Here is a 15,316-nt window from a genome sequence, read left to right on the forward strand (position 1 = left end):
AGGAAGAGAAATATGAGCACAACCACGCGTATGTGTGGCGTAACCTGCTTTGGTCGTAACGTCGGGAAGATCACTTGTAGGGAGCAGGGTATTAGTTCATGCCTTTATCGTTTGGGCTGCCTGTGAAGGTAGATTGAATGGCGGTGTTGGAGTTATGAGATGCCCAATTAGATGTCTGGGGTGTGGCCATGGTCATCGGGGTGGCTGCTTGGCTAGTGGAAGCCTGTAAGTTGGAACCACCTGACAGGTAGGTCATAATGGTCTTTTGGTCTATTTTGAACCGTCTAAAGAAATGGTTGAAACCACCTCGCATGACAGTCATATGGCCCCATTCGTCCCACCGCGGTCCAGTGAGAGGACCGAGAGACGTGACAGCGACGAAATTCCGGAAGCGTGGTATGTTAACCAATGACCACCCTGCGAAGAATTCAATTAGATGATCTGCGTCGCGTTCAACTTTGTCCTCGATTTTGAGGCCGTGGTGCTCTGTGCGAGTGCCGTATTCATTGAGAGAGGGTGCGATGACGTTGCTTTTTGAGTCAGGGCGTAGACTGGCTTTATCAAACAAGTCCACGCGAGGGTCCGTGATGTTGTTCTTGATGATCAACGTGTAGATGAGCAGAAGACTACATTTAAGTTTGTTAGAAGCTTGACCCAACTAGTGGTAAAGAGGTATGACATACAGTCCATGATCTTGCGAGTGATTTTCATCGTCGAGCCTCCTTTCGATCCATTCAAGTATGCCGGGGAAAAACATCAAGGTCCAAGATTTGCGTTTGTGCTTGTTAGCACTTCGAATCCATTGGAGAGTGACTGCTACCCCTTTTAGGTCTGTCAACACATCCTCGGTGAGAAGTATGACGCCGCCATATGGAAAGATGCGTAGATGATGGTCACCCGGTGAACAATAACGGGGATCAACTAATTCGAGTGGAGTTTGAATGCGAACAATCCAGAAATTGAACGAGTGGGTAGGAAGCACGGAATTGAGTGTAGGGCGCAACATATCGTATCCAGCGAACGATTCGTGAAACTGCTCTCGGTTAGTTGTTTGACAATTGTGAAACTGCAAATATTGATCACATACTATGGCCACGCCCTGTCTGCTGTTCTGCATAAATTTTGCCCAATCTCCGGGGCTGTCGCTTGTGAGAACAATCTTATCATGGTGCTTCAAGACTCCCTGCAGAAACAGCAGTTCCTGGTGTATTTCTTCATTGTCTGGGGGAAAGTGCAAATAGAAAATACCGGCCTTTGACAGTTTTCCGCCTTCCTCGATTGTCGCAAGTTCTTCCACGTTGATATTGCAGCGTTTCATGAACTCTTCCATATTTTTGCCCAAGGTAGCCGCTTGAACCGTGAGGTTATCTTGGGGCTGGGGGTTAGCGTAAATTAAACTACCCCTGGGTTCACTTGTGAGCGGAAAGCTTTGGACGGGTGCTGGGGCCGGCGTCTCTCGCAAGTGTAAGGATCCACCCATTCCCATATCGTGATAAAAGCTCGACCGTCTTGGGGAACTGCCGAAATCTAGGCTATCATTTACACTAGGTGGCTCGACGCGCAGTGAAAGCGATACATCTGGCAAAAAGCCATGCGGTTGACCAATAGGCTGGCTACGTCCACTTGACCCTGAAACCTCGATCGGTGCGAGCATAGTACGAGCGGCAATAAGCAGAGGAATGCCGGGTGGCACTTCATCCTTAGGACGTGGGAATTTGAATTCCTGTGATGCACGTGACCAAGCAACCCAGACAATGTTCGGCCCATTTCTTGGCCTCAGAGGATAGTGAATGGCGATGAGATCGTCCTTTCGCAGATCCTCTGCTAGATGAAACAGATTTTCGTTGGTGTCGCTGAAGCCCTCGACCCAGCCTGTACTTAGCACAGAATTTGTCGCCTATAGCCAATGTTAGCATTCTATAAGAGACAAGCTTATGGACTTGATACTGACACTGGATGCGCACAATCCTTCGTACTCTCCGACTGTGCACAGGTGCTTGAACCAAATCTCAACTTGGTTTGTTTTCGGGTTTCTAGCCGAGAACAAAGATTTCCGGAGACTCGGACGGATGCCGCATAATCTGAAAGCACCAAGGGCTTTCTTGCTGGGTCCAATAAAGACGTGGACAAGAATCTCTCCCAGGGTTGTATTACACCAGTAATTACCAATCCTCTTGCAACCAGGCGCCCGGCTATCACGCATCGGCATTCTTGCAATTTGGGCCGTGATAGAAAGACTGGGTTGAGCAGATGCTCCAGCTCTGGGTTCGGTGGGAGCAAATGTTCGAGCATTGGCTGATAGATCTTGATTCAACCCGATTGAATTTGAAGCCCTTGGCGGAATCCGAGGATTGGTGGGAGATGGGCTATGAGGCGTGTAATAATCACCCATACCACGCAAAGAAGACCTTGACAGTCGATCGGAAGGCGATGCCCTTCGAGAGGGCGGGGACCGTGGCCGACGAGAGGGTGATGGCCTTCGAGGTGGAGGGGACCGTGACCATGACCGACGAGAGGGTGATAAACGTCGATATGGTGGTGACCGTCGGGATGGCGATGACCGACGGGAAAGCTCTGACGGTCGGTAGGTATCGGCCACAAGTGTGTGGTTAGGTTCATAGCTGTTCCAACATCGGACTGTGTCGCGGCTGTCCTGCGAGTCTCGATTCTCAGTATACCTCTCAGGATTGACCATTGCACGCGGCCTATCTGGAATGGCTGGCGACCGAGCAGTAAGGCTAGAACCAGAGAGTCCAGCAGGTTTCATTGAAGTAACCTCCGCACGGGATCCTGGAATAACAACTGGAGGTAAGACTGAGCTAGTAGAGGCCGAAGGACCGGTAGGCCTGTCGGTATTGGCCTGTGGTGTGGGGTGGGGATAAGCAGCTGCTGAGGGCGTAGTAAGAGCAGACATCGACCGCCCATCGGGATTTGTCAAAGGAGCCTCACCTGGCGGCGAGAGAGTAGAGACAGTAGTATCTACAGAATCAGGAGGCTGGGCGAGGTTGGCCTGTGGAAGGGGCTTTAATTGAGTAGCTGGCGAGGAAATAGAAGTAGTGGAATCTACAGGACCAACAGAACTCTCTAGATTCGACGGTGCACTGGGGCCAGACAACGCAGCCGACGAGACTGACGCAGTGGAGCCTAAGTGCGAAGAGCGAGGCAGTGGAGGAGCCATGACTGACGAAGGCGCGAGAACAGCAGGTTTCTCTGGCTGCTCTGCAGCTTTGTCGTTTACTTGACCAGTATTTGTCTTTAGGAGACCGGCCAAGCTGGCTGAATTCTGAGAAGCAGGTTGAGTTTGGGCTTCCGGGGATTTGGGACTTGTTACAGATGGGCCCACGACTGAGGTGGTGGTGCCTATGTTCATCCTCGGTGGGAATTCAGAAGGTTTCATCAGCTCCATTCGTGACAAATCCGGTGCTCGGTCGCTCCATTTATTTTCACGGTATGCACGCTTGACCCCCGGGCCCGTACCAAAAGAAGACAATGCTGGCTTTGCTGCTTGTGGTGGGCTTTTTTGGCGCGCCGGAGGGTTCTGCTTGGTGTTGAGTTTCTTTGCGAGCTGAGAAAGTCGCGAGTTTGGAAGCCTGTTTGGGGTTGCTGTTTGTGCAATCAGGCGTGTTGATCCTGGAGGCTCATTCCGATTTGTTTGCGCACTAGAGGTAGTTGATCTCGGAGGTGCTTTCTGTTGCAGCGACTGACGAGGCGCCACGTTTTTTGATGGCGGTGGGGTTTCAGCTGGAACAAATGAAGCCGAAGCGGTGGAATCCGCGGATAGGCGACTGGGAGCTCTGCGAGATGCAATGCCTGCTTCGGGTTCATGGGTATCTATCATATCGGAATTGGCCAGTCGAGATGATTCAGCCCGAGGGAGGCTTTTCCGTCGTGCCCTTTGTTCTCTTTTACGCCTTCGATCCTCTTTTCGCTTTTTTGTCTTCTTCTCCAACACAGCCATATTCTTCTCCCATTCCTTGAGATCGAAGGGACTCTGCTTGCCATCGGCGATCCGCTTTTTTTTTCTCTTCCCAGCCATCTAGGGTCTCTTCCGAAGTAAACATTTCCTTCGGCTCCCAACTGCACCTGTCCATGCTGTATCCAGCCCATTCGACCAAATATTGAGTGATGAAGACACCTTCATCATCCTCAGAATCCGGTTCAACGTAGAACCTCCGTTCCGCGTGGATACCATTCACGAAGTACTCCGCTTCCGCTTCACTTTCTGCGGTAGATGCCAAAGAGTCGGCATCACCGATTCCACTTCGGTCAGAGGCATTGTTCGTTTCAGAATCAGATGCCATTGTAGTCACCTGGGGATTGAGTCAACAAATGATCCATTATGCAGCGTTCAATGCCCCATGCCCATGGTGCAAGCAAGATAGTGCCGGGGTTGAAACTTTGAATTGCGGGGCTCCGGGGATATCAAGATAGAGCAAATACATACCGTATTTCATATTCATTGGATATGGTAAAGACGAGGGGGGGGAAACGTGGGGATAGTAGCAAAAGCAAAAGCAAGGCGACCAAGAACAAAGATCCAGAAAGTTAATGGTTACTGCCGATTGATAAAGATACCGCCCGCGCGTCAAACGCCAACCCACGTGATCCCCACGCTAAGCCATAATGGGGGGCCACGATTAAGGAGAGACACTCGGCCCAGGTATCACTGACTATCCCCTGCTGATTCTCTATTACTTCCCGTGTGTGTGTGCTCCCCTGGTTTTCTTTCTGCCTGCTGCGAACTCGGTACTGACGTATCTGACTTTCGCCCTCTTAAGTCTCCAAGTACACCCTCAGTCTTAACTTGCCCGCCACGTTTACCTGTACTTTGATATCACCTTTCGAGCTTTACTAGCTCGATCACATTCAAAATGGCCAACGACGAATATGACGTGAGTTGATTTGGGACGACGAGCTCCTTCATGTCTCAGAAATATATGCTGACGATGATATCCCCCGCAGTTTCTCTTCAAAGGTAACGTCGCCACCTTGTGATGATGCCCGCCCTCGTCTTATCCACCGCCCCCCTTGTGCCCCCTCCCAAAAGATCCCAAGACTGACCGTGGAGACATTGTGGAGTGAATAGTGGTGCTTATTGGAGACTCTGGTGTTGGTAAATCTAACCTCTTGAGTCGTTTCACCCGCAACGAATTCAACCTAGACTCGAAGTCAACGATCGGTGTGGAGTTCGCGACCCGGTCCATTCAAGTCGACTCGAAGACAATCAAGGCACAAATTTGGGATACCGCTGGTCAGGAGCGCTACCGTGCGATTACTTCTGCCTACTACCGTGGCGCTGTCGGCGCCCTCCTCGTTTACGATATTAGCAAGCACCAGACCTACGAGAATGTCAACCGGTGGTTGAAGGAGCTACGGGATCACGCCGATTCAAACATCGTCATCATGCTCGTTGGTAACAAGAGCGATTTGCGCCACCTGCGTGCGGTCCCCACAGACGAGGCCAAGCAGTTCGCCAGTGCGTTTCCCGACAATCGGTTTCATTGTATGGCACTGACATCCAGTAGGCGAGAACAACCTTTCATTCATCGAGACCTCCGCGCTTGATGCCAGCAACGTCGAGCTGGCTTTCCAGAACATCCTTACAGGTTGGTTGTCGATTCCTTGGAATTTGGCATAGAATGCTAATTTCGGTAGAAATCTACCGCATCGTTTCCAGCAAGGCTCTCGACAACGGAGAGGGTGGCCAGCAGGTCCTCGACCGCCGTCCCGTTATCGACCCCAGCAAGCAAGACAACGAGCAGAAGCCGGGCTGCTGCTAGACTACCCTTCACAGGGACGATGCACCGACTGCCACGACTCTTCTTTTGTGATGTGACATTGAGATGGTCTTGATCTGTGTTGGAGTCTGAAATTCGATGGCTACAAAGATGATACACAGGCGGGATCTGTTGGAGAAACCACACGGGAAGATAGGGGTCTACCAGAATTGATGTTACCGGCTGCCGGATTCCCCTTCTTCGGTCCTTTTTTTTTTGTTCTTTTTCCCGTGGTCCTCAACGAAATTGATCCCCTTTTTTTTCTGCTCGCTCAACTGGTGTGCTTGATATGTTTCTACGATGGTGAACACAGCTTGGTTCGGCGTCTAACATTTCGGCTGCGTGGCTTTTGTATGAAAATTCTCAAATTCGTATATTCATTCCATCCCTTTTCGTAAAATTGTACAATGCTGTAGTCATGCAATACCAACAAGGAGACGATCTATTAATGTGAATGCCTCGTGCTATCGAAGACGGGGTCCACGTGCTCCACAGGGCAATTTAATTTCTCTGGGCTAGGCTTTTCCAAATAGCCCCATAGTAATAATTAGTGCTTGTGTCCACAGACAACAGTTGCTAGGAAAGTAGATCGTTATTTATGATTGACTGTGCTGATAGGTAGGGGGCACACATATTTCGAAGATTTGCATGGGTTCAACTATAACGTACGTACTTCTTTGTCGACTTTTCTGTGTGAAACTGCAAAGAGAAATTCAAGTCCATGCACATGTATGTATTCGATAAATTTCACGGGTCAAAAAAAGCACATATCTAGGTTAGGACAATGCCCATCTCACGACCAGCCACTGCAGATCGAAGTTCACCAACCTCGAGCCCACGTTCATTCATGACATATTCCAATGTGTCACCGAATGTTTCACCGTTGTTGTGGAACCATTCCCCAAGAGACCATACATACTCCTCTACCTGTTCCTTCAGCAAAGCATGGTCGCGCAACCATAATATCTGACCAGGATCGAGCTTCAGCATGTCTTGTATAATATAGTAATGTGGTATCTCATCACCCCAACCTTCATACCCTGGGTCATGAGAGAGGTCATTGCGGAACCGAGACCGGTATTTGGCTGACGACTCGGCATAATTACTCGGGTGAGCTGTGTGGAAGTATTGCTGAATCGAGGCCTCGGGGGCTTTCTGAAACAAGGAGTGGTCATGCGAAGATAGAGAAGTAGTTGAAGGCGAGGGGTAATTAAGGTGGATATTGAAAGAGAGTTGATGGCTGCTGTCTGGATACCGCTTTCGGAATTTGCGTTGAATGGTCCCATTACTAGGACATATGTGATTCTGGACAATATCACCCATGACGAGGCGCAAATCCTCAATCTCGGCCAGCTCTTGGGTAGACCAGTTGTGGAGCAACTGAGCGCGCTCCAACACCACATGGCGAAGACTACGAGAATGGCGATCATAAACACCAGAATGGAATGCACTGTGGTACAGCCATAGCCGGTATACTGCGCGGCGCAGTCGTAATCGCTCTTCGTCGGTGAGCGAGCGACGATTCTCGAAGTCTATCTTCCACTTCTTAAATGGGTAGATGGTCTCCCATTTTCGCGCCACCAGGCCGAGCTGGATGACTTGTTTCAGAAGGGGACCAGACATAGGCGCATTTCGGATGAGATGAGCAGGCTGACTCTCATTCTGTGTCACCACTTGAATGATATCGTCGAGAGGGCCAAATTCGGTCTCTGCGGCACTGGCTAGGATATACAGTTTGCTTGTTGAGTTGAGGACGCGGTGAAGTCGACGGCAGATGACTGATAAATTTAAGACGTCGGAGACTGAGTCGCACGAACAAAATATATGGAGCAGAAGCTCCGTTGCAAGATGATCAATTCGCATGATGGAAATATCTATGTTGTTGCTATAAAGAATAACACCATTAGAATGACTCATAGAGTGTCAACGAGTGACGACCTACCTGATGAGAGGTTGTTATTTGTGTTAAAGTAATCCGAAATAAAAAAACACGGTTAATTCTCGAGGATTTATGTATGAATCAAGTTGAAAGGTGTTATCATGAAGTGAAGCCCGTAAACTTGTCGCGCGTACGTTGGACCTATTGGATACAGACCCCGCCGTTGGGGCTAATAGAAACAAGAGACAGCGTGGGATCAAGAGTAAACATATTGGAAGAGCAAGCTCCTTGTAGCCATATAGGGCTAGCCAACAAAAATGATGCCATGATGGATGGTGACAGGAGGCAAAGACAGACTGGGTTGGGGCGATGGCGTCGAGGGCTCCGGTTATATGGCGCTTAGCTAATGTTGCCCCTTGCGTCCACGGGGTCCAACCAACTTGCCTTCGAGTTATTCTGAAGATAAAGCTCTCCAGATGGCAATGAAACCGGCAAAATCAAGGAACAGATAGAAATAATCAACTTTTGAAATTAACCAGGATGAGACTTTGCCCCGACGCCTTAACGGACCATGATGAAAGCGTCGCATCAAATATACACATGTAGTCGAAACATCATCCCGAGGGATATCAAGTCTAGAAATAGCACGACGAAACAAAAACATAAACCCCCTATGCAAACAGCTTCCTTGTGTCCAATGCATCCACCTTCCGCACAGAGTTCTCAGACAGTCCCAGATCGGAGCGCTTGGCAACCCGATCAGTCTGGCCGTCTCGGCGCTGGGAGTAACGGCCAGCCTTGCCCTGTCGAATGTCGCTACGGACTTGGTTGGGGCTGACGTACTCCTTGTTCTCGTAGATGACGGGTCCACCAAAGCTGCCTTCGAGGATGACAATGGGGGTCAGAACGAAGCGGGGGCCAATCTCGACCAGAGAAACCTCGGGCAGGGCGTTGTCCTTGCCCTTTGGTACGGGCTTGATAGTCTCCTCGCCCTCCTTCTTCTTGCCAGGCTCAGACTCGCGGATCTCATAGACGCGAATCCAGATCTTGCCGTCCACTCCAAAGATACCAATGATGCGGTCGACAAATGGCTTCATACCTCTAACACCACGCTTGGGCACACAGAAAACTCCGCGCAGCATCTCCCGAACAAGCGCACGGTATTCGCTACCAGGAGCGCCCATATCCGGGCCTTGCTCGTCAAAGGAGCGATCGAACACGACCAAGCCGCGGCCGCCCTTCAGACAATTCCCTGCGAATCCAGCGCCGAGCTCGCCCATTGTGTGCAGGTTGTTCAGGTGGAACTTAATAGTGGGACCATTAGGAGGGCGTGAAAGCCAGAGGTAAAGATCCTGGCCGTTCTTCTTGGCCTCGAGGAAGAAGATAACGTTGCAGGAGTGCAGGTCGGCAAGAGAGTTCAAGAGGAGGTTGTATCCAGCGGCCTTCTTTTTCGTGTCGAGCTTAGTCTCTTTGTAGGTATGGGGAAGGAGGCCACAAATATCGGACATCAGGTGTCGGTGGCTAGAGAAAAGCAAATTGTTAGATCAGTAAATCCATTCAGCGTATCTCAAGGCGCAATATCCATACCGGTAAGAAGCGCCTCTGGAGGTCAAGATAAGTACGCGGGTCTTGGGCATGAATCCAGAAGCAAGCTGCTTCTTCACAACCTCAGCTGCCTCGCCATCATCGGACTCTTCCTCTTCGCTATCGGTGGTGTCGTCTTCCGCATTGAGGAGCTCCTCCATCTCGATATCCTCGTCGGACAGATCCTCGGTGGGCTGTCTAGCCGACTTCTTTGAGACACTCTTGTAAACTGATGCCATGGTGACTGTTGATTGTGTTAAAATGGAATTGAAATTGATCGTGCAAAAGAAGGCCGCGATCAAAAAGTTAATGGCAGAATATTTTTTGTTTCCCACCGCCCTGAACCTTGCTATGTCACGTGCCAGGTGGGCTACCAATATATCTGCCGTTCTTGACCGCCCTATTTCCTGCCAAAGCTCGTGTAATAAATGCATGGTGTTTTACATCACTTTGCTTCATGATTTTGGAAAAAAAAACGTGATTTACTAGACACATAGTGTTTCATACTTGCCAGATTATGGTTTATCTGCCTAATGTCACTCTCAAAAGTGGATCGAAACTCAAGAAGCCGAAAAAAAAATGTCTCTCATTGTGGCGAAATATATATTTTCCATTCCATTCATATTGTCTAAATAGTCCGATCAACAGAGCCTTTTAACTATTTTATATCATGACCGTTTTGACCCTGAAGCCCAAACCCAAAGCATAGGTACACCAAGTGCAAACCTACTGCATTGACTCAGTATTTGACTTTGATTTGGGTGGTTTCGAGATCTGGTTGAATCCAGTCGAGTAAAGAATAGGTCAATATGACGGAAACCTCAACGCTCTTTGCAGGTCTGTAAAGCCCTCTTGGGTGACCTTCAAGCCAGCAATAAGATTTGCAAATTCCAACCTCTTGCGGAAATCCCAGTCATGACTCCGATATATGAGACCGTATAGCAAGCCAGCATTAAACGTATCTCCAGCTCCGATAGTACTATAGACTGTTAGTATGGTCTAATTTGTGCTGTAGTATATTGGAACGATCAGAACTCACTCGGCGACCCCCACTTTCTCAGTATGCGCCGGGACATGGGCAAACTTGCTAGTCTTTGGTTCAAGTGCTGCAGCCCCGTCATGGCCCCAAGTACAGCACAGCAAGGTTCTATAAACGATAGGTTAGATTATTTATCTGGGGACTTGGGCAGTAAAACCTACGCTCGGCTTGTCTTCAATGATTGATCCCGTAAGCAATCCTCAGCGGATGTATATCCATTGTTCTGCCCATATATTAGATGTGCCCGGAAGAAGCTGAAAATCAAATCTCACCTGGGCCCAGCCCTTGGAGTAGATAACAACGTCTGCCGCATCTGCAAGCTCCTGCAAGCCTGACCGGCCTGGCTTTTCCACCTCAACACTGATTTCAGCCTTTGGAAAATGCTCCCGGAGATAATGAATACATTCTAATGTCACATCTGGTGCACGACCCTGAGTGCAAGTTAGCTTGATTTGTGACCCGCTGAGCCCCTTCCCAATATTTAACGCACCTCAAAATGAAACCAGGGGCGATCAGTTAAGGCACGAAGGGGCTCAATGGCAGTTGCGAACTCAATGCGAGTCATTTCAGGCAGTTCGTTGTAATTGACGATCGTCCTACTACCGGTCGCCTGACTCATAATTATGTAGCTGGAAGCTGGCTCACTAAATCTCTCTCGGTAAATGCAGCTATCTAGCCGAACAATATCCCCTAGGCTTGATTGTATTTGTTGAGATGCCAACGATGATTTGGAGGGAAGGATAGTAATGAGATTCAGGGATGATTCGGCACTCGAGGGCGTATGTTGTAACAATTGGCCGAGAACTTCGAGAGTATTTGGGCAGTTCCCGCCGCGCCGGCGACTGATTCTGGACGCACGAAGCTTCTCATCTTCACCTGGGTAATGGGGGGCTCTGAGCAAGGCATGTGAATATCAGACTCCAAATGCAAGCAACTTCAAGACACAGCAGAAATAACTCACATTAGAATTGTGTCAAGGTAGCACGCCCCTATAGCTACTAAAGTCATGATTATGATTTGGCCAGAGTCTATCTCCGCTTTTCGAAAGGACCAGGAGCGAATATTCGTGTGGATTGATAGTCTATTTAATCAGTGCTGTTGATCGAGTCAACGACACCGGGGTCTTTCCAAGACTACCTAGGTACGTACCTAGGTAGGAAGCGGGCCCCGTGCTTCGGGGTGTGGGATGAATTAGTCAGCGTGTTGCCAGCGCTGGGGCTGGGCGGTGTATATGCCTTTTCCTACAATGCGTTTGTCTTGGCATCAAAAGCCTTTTGAACTTTTGTAGTACCACACACGGTCCACAATGAGTCATTCTACTACCCAAATAATCTGCAGCTATAGTACATAATATATAGATCGATGCAGTCAGTCTCTAGAATGGAACTCTGGCTATTCATCCTCTTACTGCCACTGAGAAGATTAGTCCCGATATGAATCGGACTAGGGTAACATCTATCACGTGATCAATATATTAAGCGCACGGGCCCAATGGTGCCCATTGCGTACCTTAATCCAACGCCTTAGCATCTACTTGTCTTCGCATGCTTCTAAGAACCCGTAAGGAATGAACGATTCTCTTTTACTCTCTTTTTTGGAATGTGAATACTAAAATTTATTGACATATGTCGTCAAAGCATAGGTATAAACAAGGAGGCGGGATACCACAGGATGAAAATTGGTTTGGACAAGTCAAACTAGGAGCATGCAATTGGTATACATCTTATTGTCTCTTATATTTGTAAAGTACAAAGCAAGCATTGATGTGGCTGGGAAGCACTCTGCATATTCCAATCATCTTTTGATCCTATACCGGTTATATAGCTGATCTAAACTGTTCATGAATCCTCCTAGTGCCCTCACAACTTCATTTTTATCACCCTGTCACTGATACTATCTTTTCAGCCATGGGTCAGCGGAACAAAGTTTTAGAGACCGATACTCCTACTGCAAAATTCCTCTACACAATCATCAAGCAATTGGACCTGAAGTCGGTCAGTGTACTGCCTAACCATTAACTGAAGATTGATCTAATCTTACTTGAGTATGATAGGTCGATTGGAATCGGGTAGCCTCCGATGTCGAAGTCTCCAATGGTCATGCTGCTCGTATGCGGTATTCCCGCTTCCGACAACAGATGGAAGGAACTACAGGGGCAAACAAACCAAAGCGAAAGAGCAAGAAGGCAAAGACCATGGACCCCCCTCCTCCAGAGATGCAAGGACTATTCCCAATGGCTCCAACGCTCATGATGCCCACCATGGAATCTATCGATTCTTCTCTTCCAGGAAATCCCTTTGTAAAGTGCGAGCCGGGCACTGAAGGCAACCCAAACTTACAGAGCCTTATGCAACATTCTCCGCAGTTCATGTCGGAGACTAGCACCGAAGGACAGTATTATTTTCCTCAAGATTTTGCCTCAACGCAGTTCCAACTGGCGTCAATCATACCATCTAGGATACCATCACCCAGTCCAACGTCCTCCTTCATGAATCCATACCAGTTCTCGACCGCGTCAGCCGGTTACCCTTATTCATCACCCAGCACCCAATCTGGCTTTGACTTGCGGGAGTTTGACCAACTGCCCTCTTTCACCAATTATGCCCCAACCATCGGCTGGGAACCACGCCCTCTTTCTTGCCAGGAAGGCCCGACTTTAAAAGTCGAAAGAGAACAGCAGACCGAGGAGGGGATACCGAGTACAGGGGGTCAGGAAGATCAGCCTGCTGTTATCAAAGTTGAAAATATTCAAGATTGATCAGGTTATGTTGGAGAGTGGAAATGCCTCGTTCATATGTTCATTAGATAGTACCCCTTGTTATTACAATCAAGTATGTTAATTTAGTCTCAGTGTTCTTCCTCACTTGTCAAATCTAAGTATTGTATGCTTAAATCTCATTACAAGTATTGGAGAACTCAGAGGTCTGATAATTATTTTCATTTGGCGGCGGCAGCGTGCGTGCGTGCATTGTGTTTATAAAAGGATCTATGATAAAGCCTTAAGTAGGGAAATGGATTCATTCTAAGTCCATTAGCAAGTTCGGCTCTCCTTCACGCACGGCTAGCTGTAGAAACCAACCTAAAAGTCACCAACTCATTGGAGATAGTTGACTAGTGGTTTGCTAAAGCATCCTAGTAGTATCACTCTGTGAGTCTCGCCTTCCTCATATTATCCACAAGGGAAATTTGTATAAGGAAATGCAAGCATAGATTACTCCCTACAGGGCCTCGGCAAGCAACGCGCGCTGAGCAACGCGCGCTGAGCTGTTGTGTCTTACTTTCATTTCGTTTATTCTCACAAGTGTACACCGTCATCCAAGGAGGTTAGAAATATTCTTCTCAAGTCGCGGCAACAATGTCTGCGTACAAGGACGAACCTCCGGACCAAGAGTATCTGGATTCGATCAAGAAACATACCGACAAAGAAACCAACAAGGTAAGATCAATCGAGGACCCCTGTGAGACTTTGGCTTGAATCAACGATCTACAACTAAGACTCGACTCGTAGGTCAATCTCGCACTCGTGGGCAAAGACTTCGGCTATGCTAGTGGAAAGTCATTCCAGAAGAAATATGCCAAACTCAAGAAAGCACACAATCTGACCAACGGTCACATCTATGGCGATTACAGGGTAAGCCAAGTCTGCTTCTATTCATCCAAATAACATTGAAACTAATTAAGTCGATTAGCCAGGGAGCCTTTCTACTCAGGCGACTACCCCCGAGGCGGCTACCCCCAAGGTGCCTACCAACGAGGCGGCTACCACCGAGATTCCTACCACCGAGATTCCTACCACCGAGATTCCTACCACCGAGATTCCTACCACCGAGATTCCTACCACCGAGATTCCTACCACCGAGATTCCTACCCCCGAGGCGGCTACCCCCGAGGGAACTCGGACTCCCCCAAAGGATACCTTGACCCCTGAGGTCAAGGGGTACCTCAGAGGCTTCCTGCAACTTTGGTTCCAGGCCCTGAAGGAACGTGATGAAGAGGAACAGAATGCAAAGGAACGTGATGCCACAAAGAAGGGTAAAAACTCAGTAAAAAAGAAGAAGAAGGAGAAGAGCTACATTTTACCTAACAAAACTAAGTCAAAGGTCTTCGACATGGGAAGATTCTTCTGTTAAGCTAGAGAATAGCCGCCCATAAGATGATAGCCTCCAATTGAATATGAACCCTACTTCAAAGGAAGACATGTCTTGTAGAGGGAGTCACTAGGAGCATCGGAATCGCACTCCTTGATCTTTAGATCTCTACTCAGTTCTATTCAGTGACTCCACTGGCAATAATATACCGAGTAAAATTATGCAGTAGATATGGAACTAGTTAGTATCGATGCTACTAAGTTGGAATGTGGATAGTTGAAGTTCACAGTATATCAAGTTGCTAGCTAGATAGCATTCAAGCCAGCAAACAGCGAAGACTGCGAACTAACGAGTATTCAAAGAGCTGAATTTCACTCCCCAAGAAAAGATATGCCGTGGACCCGATGTGTAAACGACCAAGCACTCAGTGCTGTGGATACGGGGGAGGACAGTGGATTAAGCTCCAATGTGTATCTTTGCTAGGCAATGATATCATCTGAGTCTGCGACAATGACGACGGGGCCAATATCCTCGGCCGTGACGGACTCCCAGGAAGGGTCTCCAGGGATTTCGGGATACTTGTCAGAGCGCTCAAACTCTTTGGCATTCTTCACAATACTGAAGTAGTATTTTCTACTGCTGATTGTCAATGACTGCAATGAAACTGGTAGCATGGCTGAAGGGCTTACGCCGCTTCGGGGGTCATGTTGACGCCGATATCGAGCGAGACATTGTCCCAATTGATCTGTAATAGCCAGTAACATTAGCAGATTATATTAGATGGTAGGGATTGTTGTTGAAATTGGGGACTGCGTACCTTGCCCTTCTGAGAATTTTCAACGCAGGTTAGAAGGAAGGCGATGGCCTGCTCCTCAGGCGTATTTACGGAAGACATTTTGGCACGATGATGAGATTGATTTGGCATGCGAGAGTTGATGCAGTGAAGGAT

General features: G+C 48.4%; 8 protein-coding genes across 8 annotated transcripts; 3 read left to right on the forward strand and 5 right to left on the reverse strand.

The window, feature by feature from the left end:
• Positions 1 to 7: 7 nt before the first annotated feature.
• On the reverse strand, positions 8 to 4,301 carry N7455_005232 (uncharacterized protein; the record flags this gene model as incomplete). The annotated part of the gene is given in 5 exon segments (XM_065604987.1): positions 8 to 626; positions 684 to 1,033; positions 1,088 to 1,897; positions 1,952 to 3,893; positions 3,910 to 4,301. 5 exon segments carry the CDS (start codon positions 4,299 to 4,301, stop codon positions 92 to 94), a joined length of 4,029 nt encoding a protein of 1,342 aa, XP_065461887.1. The 3' UTR covers positions 8 to 91.
• A 570-nt stretch (positions 4,302 to 4,871) lies between these two features.
• N7455_005233 (Rab family GTPase) lies at positions 4,872 to 5,780 on the forward strand (the record flags this gene model as incomplete). Its single annotated transcript, XM_040955440.2, has 5 exons — positions 4,872 to 4,892; positions 4,963 to 4,975; positions 5,087 to 5,476; positions 5,526 to 5,606; positions 5,656 to 5,780. The coding sequence occupies 5 exons, from the start codon at positions 4,872 to 4,874 to the stop codon at positions 5,778 to 5,780; spliced, it is 630 nt and encodes a 209-aa protein (XP_040814251.1).
• Positions 5,781 to 6,548: 768 nt separating this feature from the next.
• Positions 6,549 to 7,640, reverse strand: N7455_005234 (F-box protein; the record flags this gene model as incomplete). The annotated part of the gene is made up of 1 exon (XM_040955435.2): positions 6,549 to 7,640. One exon carries the CDS (start codon positions 7,638 to 7,640, stop codon positions 6,549 to 6,551), a length of 1,092 nt encoding a protein of 363 aa, XP_040814150.2.
• A 687-nt stretch (positions 7,641 to 8,327) lies between these two features.
• Positions 8,328 to 9,479, reverse strand: N7455_005235 (ribosome biogenesis protein BRX1; the record flags this gene model as incomplete). Its single annotated transcript, XM_040955363.2, has 2 exons — positions 8,328 to 9,177; positions 9,244 to 9,479. 2 exons carry the CDS (start codon positions 9,477 to 9,479, stop codon positions 8,328 to 8,330), a joined length of 1,086 nt encoding a protein of 361 aa, XP_040814232.1.
• Positions 9,480 to 10,044: 565 nt separating this feature from the next.
• On the reverse strand, positions 10,045 to 11,287 carry N7455_005236 (uncharacterized protein; the record flags this gene model as incomplete). Its single annotated transcript, XM_040955427.2, has 6 exons — positions 10,045 to 10,219; positions 10,280 to 10,387; positions 10,441 to 10,502; positions 10,552 to 10,710; positions 10,770 to 11,172; positions 11,241 to 11,287. The coding sequence occupies 6 exons, from the start codon at positions 11,285 to 11,287 to the stop codon at positions 10,045 to 10,047; spliced, it is 954 nt and encodes a 317-aa protein (XP_040814094.2).
• An 899-nt stretch (positions 11,288 to 12,186) lies between these two features.
• Positions 12,187 to 13,037, forward strand: N7455_005237 (uncharacterized protein; the record flags this gene model as incomplete). The annotated part of the gene is made up of 2 exons (XM_040955485.2): positions 12,187 to 12,273; positions 12,333 to 13,037. The coding sequence occupies 2 exons, from the start codon at positions 12,187 to 12,189 to the stop codon at positions 13,035 to 13,037; spliced, it is 792 nt and encodes a 263-aa protein (XP_040814236.2).
• A 597-nt stretch (positions 13,038 to 13,634) lies between these two features.
• Positions 13,635 to 14,409, forward strand: N7455_005238 (uncharacterized protein; the record flags this gene model as incomplete). Its single annotated transcript, XM_040955349.2, has 3 exons — positions 13,635 to 13,715; positions 13,788 to 13,910; positions 13,969 to 14,409. The coding sequence occupies 3 exons, from the start codon at positions 13,635 to 13,637 to the stop codon at positions 14,407 to 14,409; spliced, it is 645 nt and encodes a 214-aa protein (XP_040814113.2).
• Positions 14,410 to 14,846: 437 nt separating this feature from the next.
• N7455_005239 (uncharacterized protein) lies at positions 14,847 to 15,262 on the reverse strand (the record flags this gene model as incomplete). The annotated part of the gene is made up of 3 exons (XM_040955318.1): positions 14,847 to 15,003; positions 15,057 to 15,112; positions 15,185 to 15,262. 3 exons carry the CDS (start codon positions 15,260 to 15,262, stop codon positions 14,847 to 14,849), a joined length of 291 nt encoding a protein of 96 aa, XP_040814190.1.
• Between the last annotated feature and the right edge of the window lie 54 nt (positions 15,263 to 15,316).

This window comes from Penicillium solitum (genome assembly GCF_028829755.1).
Source record: "Penicillium solitum strain IBT 25940 chromosome Unknown utg000003l_segment0_segment0, whole genome shotgun sequence".
NCBI classification, from domain to species: domain Eukaryota; kingdom Fungi; phylum Ascomycota; class Eurotiomycetes; order Eurotiales; family Aspergillaceae; genus Penicillium; species Penicillium solitum.